This window comes from Haliaeetus leucocephalus, unplaced genomic scaffold (assembly GCF_000737465.1).
Source record: "Haliaeetus leucocephalus isolate CR32 unplaced genomic scaffold, Haliaeetus_leucocephalus-4.0 Scaffold92, whole genome shotgun sequence".
Taxonomy (NCBI): domain Eukaryota; kingdom Metazoa; phylum Chordata; class Aves; order Accipitriformes; family Accipitridae; genus Haliaeetus; species Haliaeetus leucocephalus.
In genome coordinates, this window is record NW_010972528.1 from 17495 (window position 1) to 27461 (window position 9967).

The window sequence follows — 9967 nt, forward strand, 5'->3', positions numbered from 1 at the left end:
AACCGCTTGCCTACAGAAGTTGTGGCGTCTCCACCCTTGTAGCCCACTCAAAACCTGAGGGGACACGTCCTGGGCAACCTGCTCTGGGTGACCCTGCTTGAGCAGGAGGGCTTGGACTCGATGATATCAAAGGTCCCGAGAACCTCAGTGGTTCTGTGAAAGCCACAGACAGAGATCTCTGCCTCAAGCCCAGAGGCAGCAGTCATCAGCCGACTCAGAGGAACAAGCTGGGAGGCAGCTAGAAAACCATTCCCAGTTCTTCCCTTGACATCCCTGCCTCAGGTGTGCAAGCCAGTGCACTGCTTTGTTGAGCTGCCCAGTTCTCATCCCGCTGTGATTCTACAGGTAACGTTAACACAAAGGAGTTAGACAGTAAGAGCTCTAGTTAATGGCATGGGAACCTGAAAGCACAGGACAACTTTTCTCCAAACATGGACAATGCTGCTTAGATTCTGTCACCTATGGAAGAGAAGGAAGAAGACAAATGGGCCAAAGGGTTACACAGGAATGAAATATGAGGAAGGTACAAGAGACATCAAAAACATTGATATGTGCCCTGGAAGACTATTTTGTAGTCAACTGACCTGTCCATACCCGACTGTGAGTGTGAGGCCTCTGCTCCGACTTCCACTCTTCTCCTCTTCACTGTTTCTTCCACTGCAGCACTTTCTGACACTTCATTTCTTCTCTTGACCTTCAAAACATTGCAAAGTTGGTATTGATAAAATTTGATTTTGACTTTTCTATTTTAGAACAAAAGTCAGACTTAATATACATCCATATTTCGCAACATTGTCCATGCTTATACAACAAAAACAAAAAAAAATGATTCAGGAATAAAAGATTAGCTGCCTTATTCAAACAGAAGGTAAGCACTGAGAGGCCATCCAGAAAATTATGCTCAACAGTTTTAAACAAGAACTGCTGCTTCCCAGGACATCCTATTTGTTCCGTTTTTAGAGGAGGGCCTAGGAATGTAATTAGCAGGAACGTAATGCTAGCAGAGAGAGTGGGATTTTCTTTGGGGGAATTTGGACAGGACACCTTCACTAATTCACTCCATCTTCAGACACTTACCTGTATTGAAAACATACCCACCCTGAGATCTCACTAAACAACTACTTTCCAAAGAAGCTTAACTTGGTTGTTTTCGACACATACAGCACTTAGGAAACTACTTAATTATTCAGCAATATTGACCTCATACAGACTCTCACGGTGAAGAAACCATTTGACAGCTCAGCTCAGACTTGCAGAAAACACATTTAATTGAAGCCAGCATGGCCCTCGCATCCTGAGGCAGGACTTCATTCAAAGTCCGCTGGAATTGACAGGAAGGTTTCCCTCAATTTGGATGGTTCTAGGGGAGAATTCAGTCCCACCTTACACTGCCTGACTGACACCCAGAAAGAGGAGAACTATAGCATTGCCTAGATATATATTCTGCTTCTCCAGACTATTTGGAATATGACTTTTAAAAAAAAAAACCAAAACACAAAACACAACCACACATACAACTTACAAGCTCATCACTGCCCTTGTTTACTTCTTTACCTGTAACAGAGGTATTATAAAATCTGGTGAATATTTGGTGACTGGACTTTCTTTAACCAACTTTAAAGTACATTTTTGCATTGCACCTCACTTCCTGAGAACAAGATAAACTACTTAGAAACAATGCTGGACTTGCATATGATATCTTGAAACTGAAGAACTGCAAATACAGCTCTTTAAGAATTCCTGGCTATGAATAACACAAGCCAATGGGATGGGGACAATTGCTTTGGACTACTTGTCCATTTGATAAAGGAGACCAGAATATCTACTAAGCACTCACAAGAAAGACCAACAGCTTTTCCCAGGGACAAATAATCAGAACAGGAAATTAGTACGAAAAAACACTCCATTTTCACAACAGAGGAGGTTAAACGCAGAGTCCCACAGAGGTCTCAGCTGGGGCCTGAGGCTGTTCAGGGAATTCATAGAAAACCTGGAAGATGAGACACTAGGGAGGTGACAACATTTGCTAATTATACAAAAGACATTATTACCATTATTACTATCATTATTTAGAAAAACAAATGCATTCTTTCTTTAGGAAAATAGAAACAAAGAGTGTGAAGTTCAATGTCAACAAATGTAGTCAAGCATAAGGAAGAAAAACATGTGTTCCATATATATGTGCTGGCTCCAGCCTAGCTACTGACATTCAAGAATGAAGGTCGGGAGCCACTGGGCATTGCTTCATAAAAATACTAGCTGAAGAGTCAGCAGTGGGTGAAAAGGCAAAGAGAAATTCCAGACATTTTCAAAAAGCAATACAGGACAAAAGAGAACACATTGCTATGCTCTATTTCAAATCCATGGTACAGCCATACTGCACACAGTTTTGCTCCCTCTAATTCAAAGACACAGTGGAGGAAGGGAAAGGGAAAAGCAAGACATAGATCGTAGATGTTTCCAGACATTATCCAAACATAACCATAGTGACTTACCACAAGATACGCTTTGCTGAAATGAGTTGAGTTCTAGATACATAGTGCAAATGTAGGGATAAGGCACAAGGTGGACATTCTCATGTTTGAATCTCATCTTCGATACTCTCTCCCATTTACTCAAATCTGAGAACAACGATAAGACTTAAGAACATAGCACTAACATTTCAAAGGAGCAGGAGTCCTGACAATGTCTTCTTGTGAAGCTTCAAAAGTCATACCACACTGAACATGTATGCATAAGAGAGCAACTACAATCTGTTGGTATGAACTTTGTGAAAAAACACTAGTAACACATTACAAGAAACACTCATCCAGGTGATACTCTCCCATCAGTCACTTGTATTAATAGCGTTGTGTTTCCTTAACTGTATCTGGCTTCAGTCCTGGCATCTTCCCACAAGAAACAACATGCCAGGCTCTTCCAACCCTGTGAATAAAACCTCATCAGCTTTCCTAACTAAAAAGTAATTCTTTTAAAAATTATTTTTAAAACTGAAAAGGACTAGGATTCATAAGGAGTAGCATCATTACATTCACTTCACAGTTCAAAATGGGAGGAAAACAGATAATTGACATGACAACTGCCACAGTCACAGATGTTCCTTCCTGTGGGTGCAGTTCGCACACGTAGGAGTACATGCATGCAAGAATGGATGACGCCAGACAGCAGTCTCCTTACATGCCTCTGATCTCAGGAAGAAACAGGTAACACGAATACTTTTAGTCCATTTGCTAGCAGAAACTAACATCCTGAAGAGTGGAGATGAAGCCCAAGTTTTGCCTAGATGAAACACTGATGCAATCAGTTCCTTTAAGGGATGAAATTGCTCGTTTGAGTTTGGCTTCAAGGACTCCCACAGCTGGTGATTAACTAAGAGGTATGCTGCAGTGAGGAGGCCGACACACAGATTGCAGGACAACTCATCTCGCCAGGCCTCTGAGCCTGCAGTTCTCACCAGGGCCCGGTGCTGGCTGAGCAGGTGGATGGACTTCCAAGTTCTAGAAATACAAGTTCGTCAATCAAACTGTCCTCAAGCACACAGGCAAAACTGGCTGTGCTTTAGTGAAGCAAACGAACAATGAGGCTTCGTTTGTTTGGGTGCTTTCTGTCTGACAATGCTCTGGGCTACTTTCTCTTCCTGGCAGTAACAGGAATAAGTTGCTCTCATACGTACCAGCTTCTGACAGAGAAAGAGGATGACCTTGTTCTTGCCTGCTAGTATGAGGGGTGGCAATAATGCAGTCTGCCAAGACTGGAAGGGAATGCCTTGGAGGCGGAAACACGTGGGTGTTCATTACTCCTGGGCACTTGGAATCACAGGAGGTGATGCCAAAGGGCCTGATCCAATTCACAAATTGACACACCTTAGGACTGAAAAGGCTTCTCCTTCAACTAACTTACTTTTCTCTTCAACAACAGCCTCAGGAGAGTAACTTCTTCTTAACCCTTCACACTAAGCAACTACAATATTTAATCCTAATATACCTTACAAGAAAACTACTGCAGTCTTCTCTACTAGTGGACCAACACTGCTGAGCCTGTAAGGAGCGTTTTACATTTTATTAACCTTCTGAAACAACGCACTAGCTTTGCTTGCAATCGCATTACGTGGGCTTCCTGGGACTTTATATATACACGTTCATTTTCTCTGGCTAAATCAGATTTGGAACGCAGGGGTGTTCATCCAAAAACACTGCAAAACACTCTTTTCCCATCAGTTCTCTGAAGGCAACAACTGAGAAGGATCTTCAGCTAAAACTGCAAAGGTCAAAGGATTCATACTCTAGCTAAAGATCTGCACACTACTAGACATGAATGTCGAATTAAGCAATGCCCGACAGGTGCAAGTCATTGAATCTTTTATTTTACAAGTAGGAAAGAAAGGATACATGGAAAGATAGTGAAGTGGTCTGTAGAAAATGGACGTAAATCATCAAGATTTCCAAGGATTACTCGAATCGCTTCCTGGAGAGGCCAAAACAAGAAAGGAAGGAAGAATATTAACAATATAGCCACAATTCCACTGTCAAGTACAGTTTTGAGGCTTGGAAAAAAATTAACATTACAGTTTGCATGAATAGTGGAAGAACAGGTTCTAGGTATTTTGCTTTTCTTCCTCCCCTTCTTTCCCCTGCTCCTTCCCATCACCTTAGAGCACGCTGCCCTAACAGATTCACAGAAATTGAAGTAAATGAATGTCTTAATCTTGAACCAACATAGAAGCATTACTATGGAAACTGGAGTTGTGCTTTTAAATTTAAGAAGTTTTACATTTAAGAAGCCTCCTTCTTGCCAGCACAACACGTGCAGTATTGACCTGTTGCAAAAATAAACATATTCCCCTTTTTCTGAATATTGACGCAATTCAGTTACAAAGGAACTGTAATTCAGCCCCTACAAATTCCTGCTTTATAAATGGGAAACTTTTTCCAGTAGTACCTTTCAATATTATCAAAAGTGAAAAAGAAACAAAAATTAACCGATAATCTTCCACATCAATTAAAATCAGCACATTTTCTTCAATGATATTTACAACGCTGTTACTGTACTCCAAAGATTTGTTTAAAATCAAGTAACAGGAGCATTTTTAAGCAGGCAGTATATTGGTCTCATTTCCTCAGGAATGGCAGGGTCTTTCTCCTGTCTCAGGAAGAAGATGACAAGAACAGAATTCATCAGTTGTCACCAAGCTTGGTCACAAAGTAATGGCGTCATTAAAAGAACATCCACTGGCTCCCCCAGCTCCACAGCTATGAGGAAAGCATGTGCAATTAAGCATGAGATTAGCTGCTGTCAAGCTAGCTCACCAGTACTGCCACAGCTCCTGAAAAACTAGGAGGGTCTGAGAGCTAGTCAAGCCTGAGAAGTTCAAAGCAGTGGTCAGGTCTGGGGCCGAGAGTGAAACCACGGGAAACTGCTACTGCAGAACGAATCTGAACAGGAACCAGAAAGGGACAAGGTGCAACTAGCTCGACAAATAGGAGTTTTCATTTGTCTAATTTTAACAGTCAGTAGCTTCTTTGAAATATTTCTGATAAAAGCATTACTCGCTTACGCTAATGCTGCCTGTTGATGACATTTTTCATTTACGTCATTTTTTTCACCCTCGTACTCTCCAGAGAAGTTCCCCATTACTCGCGCTTGCAACCCTGTATTTGACAAAACGTCCTCCGTCCCATAACGAACAAAAGATTTGCTCAACCTAACATTCAGCTAAGGTCCCGTGGACCTGCTTCATCTCCTACCTCTAACTCCTTGACAGCACTTTCAGTGGTGTCGAGATCCAGAGCGCTGTGAAACAAACAGAGAGAGTTAGTCCCACCCCGATCAAAAAGCAATGGAGCTACATTCCTTGTAAGAGTTTAAACAACAAAACATCATTCCCATTGCACAGAGAAAATACTTAGCAGGCAGATGAATTCCCAATTTATTGTTCTTAAAAAACATCCCTTATTCCACAAGGACTGTTTCTTTTCACTTTTCTGCCCATTTGTATTTTGTGTGTCTGAGGATTCAAAGGATGAGAGATCAGATCTTTTCAGTTGATTCTCAGCAACCTTTAGGATTGGGTTTTCTTACAAGGTGCCCTCAAACCAGCACCTCTCCCTTCCAGCCTATCGCAATGCCATTGTGCTCAAGGGACTAAAAGAAGGAACCGGCAGGATGTGTCTCTTAATCCCCTCCATGGTGCAAACCTGCAGAGAACAGGCCTTCACAGCATTGGAGCTAGGCCCTGTGATGCTGGGAGTTGTGTACTGCCTGCATCAAACTGTGTTCCCAACTATTAACTACATCTTTTGTAAGCCAGCTTCTCAAAAGTTGTTTGCTGCTAGGTATCGGCCAACAATAAAATGCACAGGGAGAGAGAAGGTCTCAAAGAAAAGCTGAACCCATTAAAAAGTAAACAAGTGTCGCACAAACGTCACTTGGAAATAAGGAAATACGGTGGAGTGTAAGGAATTATGGCATGCAAGTATTCTCTGGTATATGGTCTGGCAGGCAGCCATTCTCATATCCTCCACATTCAGGGGCCCCAGCCAGAACTCGGTCAGAGATGAGAACTTTCCTTCCTCTTCAGAAAGGCTCTCTCCTTGCTTGATACAGAACAAGTTAATGAAAGGAATTACACATTGCGCCACAGCAGAAGGACAGACATCACCCACCCAAGACTTACGCTGTGGTCATGAAGTCTTCATGGATCAGCAGGGACACAAAAGCACGATTCAGGAAGGGACACTGCCGCGGCGATGAGGAGAAGAGGGTAGAAAGAATGGAAGAAAGCAAGGGGCAATGACAGACTGCCAAACTCAAACAAATGCAGTGCGCTCTCTACCATCAGGAGATCAAACACCTGCAGGCTGTTCAGAAACATACGCGCGCTATTGGCAGTGCCTTCTAAAGGGATTACGCTGAGGGAAAGACCTTAGTCACAGACAAGAACAATATTTCAAGCATCTTCTGAACACTACGTGACACCACAAGACATGCAGCAGAATTTCAAAGACCCAGCCTACTTCTCCAAAGGAAAAAGGAGACAAATCTGGCAAGAGATTTAACGTAGCTTCAGGTCTGGAGACAGCCTCATTGGCATGGTGTTCATAGCACATTCTCTTCAATTCTTCTGCGGCTAACAGTCATTTCCAGAGTAAATCCAGGCCCTGGCAATGCCTGTGCACATCTGATTGCAAAAGCAAATTCACTCACACTCATAAAACCACTCTCTAGGCAGAGGCTTGAGTCATTGCCTAAGTCATTTTAGCCCTGCTGCAACCTCACTGGCAAGAAAACAGGGTTTTCGGGATGCCACAATGCTTTTCTCTTTCTCTGATGCAGGGATACTTCCTGGCTCAAAAGGATCTCAGTCCTAGTGTCTGCATGGGTGCCACCACCTGAAAAGAGACTTAACCTCAACATTTTAGATGACTTTCCAAAAGCCTGTGGGGGCATCAACCTTGAACTGCTGTCTGATGATGACCACAGCCTTGAAGGATGTACACAGGGAGCCAGATTATGCTGAGCCACTGCTTTGGCTTATGAATACTATCATTATTAATTACTTATCAGAGGCTGAGACAGCAACAACTCATAAGTTTCAGACCAAGTTTGAGCCCTACAGAACACTCCTTCAGCAGGACCCAAACTATAAGCACCTGCTTTGGAATACCACCCTTAAACCCAAGCAGCTCCAGCTCCTTTTTCAGAGCAGCTCAAACTTCTGGAATTATTATAGATTGCAGCCTCCAGGATTCTAAGTCCCCTCTCAAACTAAAGGCTCCAGAGCTCCTTGAGTGAGCTGGTCAAGATTTTGCCCACTCGCAAAAGCACTTGCCCATCATCTCTGTGTGCCTGACTAGCAGACACAAGCAGATTCCTGCAGGGCAATACCCTCAGGGAAAGTCTCTTTTTCACTTCTGAAGGACCAGCCTCTTCACTTGTTTTACATCTTCCCCAGCTGACCAGACTACTCAGTACCCTGTGCTTTAGTTACTTTGCTGGCTACTAACTCAAACTTCCCATTTGAGGCTTACCACACAACCATTACCTCCCATAACCCTCCTATTCATTGTCCCCTGTACACGCAAAGGCCGCTTTCCTTTCTCTGACTTGCATGCCAGCAGTACCACAGACTAAAACACTCTCCCTTCACTCTGATTTCTCAGGCCTGCCACTACAGTGCCTTCTAGAAATGGAGAGCAGCAGTTACCCTAAAGGTCCTGCTCAGCCCCTCTGCCTGCAGGAGAGGCATGCTATTGTTTCAAAACCACAGGACAGGCTTATCACAAACACATCTGAAAGAAGAGTGGCAGTGCAAAGGGAACCTTGAGAGAGAAAAAATCCCAAGAGCACAACAAACAACTACTGCCAACAGCCAGTGAGAGTTTCCAAAGACTCCTTCCACACCCACACTTGAGCACCAGATTGCCAGGCCAGCAAAAGGCACATTGCTAACAGCAGACAGCCCAAGAAATAAGTACATACTTTGAGTACAGAGCTCCACGGCTGTGCTGGTTAATTAACGTGAGAGTTAATTTTCCCCACAGTAGCTTAGATGGGGCTGTTTTGCGTTTCTGCTGAAAACAGTGTTGATAACACAGGGATGTGAGCAGTGCTTACACAGCATCAAGGCCTTTTCTGCTCCTCTCACTGCCCCACCAGTGAGTAGGCTGGGGGTCCACAAGAATTTGGGGGTGGGACAAGGCTGGGACAGCTGACCCCAACTGACCCAAGGGATATTCCAGACCATAGGACGTCATGCTCAGCAATAAAACTGGGGGAAGAAGAAGGAAGGAACACATTCCCAAGAAACCGTTAGGTGTGATGGAGCACTGCTTTCCTGGAGATTAAATGCCTGCCTGACAATGGGAAGCAGTGAATGAATTCCTGATTTTGCTTTGCTCACGTGCACAGCTTTTGCTTTACTTATTAAACCATCTTTATTTCAACCCACGAGTTTTCTTACTTTTACCTTTCCGATTCTCTCCCTCATTTCACTGCAGGGCAGTAAGCAAGCAGCTGTGCAGGGCTTAGCTGACAGCTGGGGTTAAACCACTACAAAGGCTTCTCAGTTAAACACTTACAAAATTTTAAAATACCATCAGTAAAACCAGCCTCTTTTTCCACTGAAGCACAAAATCCACACATGGCAATGAAACAGGAGCGGTTTTTACAGCTCACATTACTCTCTCAGGCTGATGCTCAGCCTGTGCAAGGACAGTAGCCACTTAGAAGTGACCACTTCCATGGTCAGTGAAAGAAGGCAGGAAAAGAGCAGCCCTCACAATCTGAATTTAGGGTCTCCTATTAACCCACTGCTACATGCAGTCATCAAACTGCAGGTTGTAGCTTTAACATGCTTACCTGTTGAAATTGCCATAACGGATTTTAAATTTGTACACAAGCCTGCCTGCATGAAGAAACCTTGTTTCAGGCAACCGACAGGTAAATGGTTTCAACGACATCTTCCTTTCTCCTGGAATGCCAGCCTAGGGAAGGAAGCAGGAGAGTCAAGGGGACATTACTGCTCTGGAAATGCCACTGCCGACCTCCCTGAAGCTTGACAGGCCTCTTGCCCCGGGGGCTGCCAAGAACGCCCGGGCAGGACTGCGTCGCAGCCCGCCACCGACGCCAGGCTGTGAGGGACACCCCCGGCGGCTGCGGGTCCCTGCGGGGACAGCCGGCAGAAACTCCTTTCTCTCCACAGCCGCACGTCTCCGCGGTGCCCGCCGGCCTCCGCCGGACAGCCACCAGCGGCAGGCAGTCCCCTGCTGCCCCCGCAGCCCCGGGGGCGGCAGGGAGCGGCCGGGGCTGGCCAGGCCTGTGGGGGGAAGGCCGGCACCCGGCGCCCCGGCCTGCCGCGAGGGGAGATGCCGCCGCCTCAGCCCCGCTGCCGGCCTGCGAGGCCCCCCGGCAGCCCCGGCGCTGGGGACCGCCGGGCAGCCCACCGCTCCACGGAAGAAGAGGAGCCCCC

General features: G+C 45.0%; 1 protein-coding gene across 1 annotated transcript; it reads right to left on the minus strand.

The window, feature by feature from the left end:
- Window positions 1-445: 445 nt before the first annotated feature.
- On the minus strand, window positions 446-9741 carry LOC104842658 (chromosome unknown open reading frame, human C11orf85). The gene is made up of 5 exons (XM_010585168.1): window positions 9358-9741; window positions 5745-5790; window positions 4389-4464; window positions 2496-2621; window positions 446-459 (listed from the first exon to the last, which is right to left on the minus strand). Exons 1-5 carry the CDS (start codon window positions 9456-9458, stop codon window positions 446-448), a joined length of 363 nt encoding a protein of 120 aa, XP_010583470.1. The 5' UTR covers window positions 9459-9741.
- Between the last annotated feature and the right edge of the window lie 226 nt (window positions 9742-9967).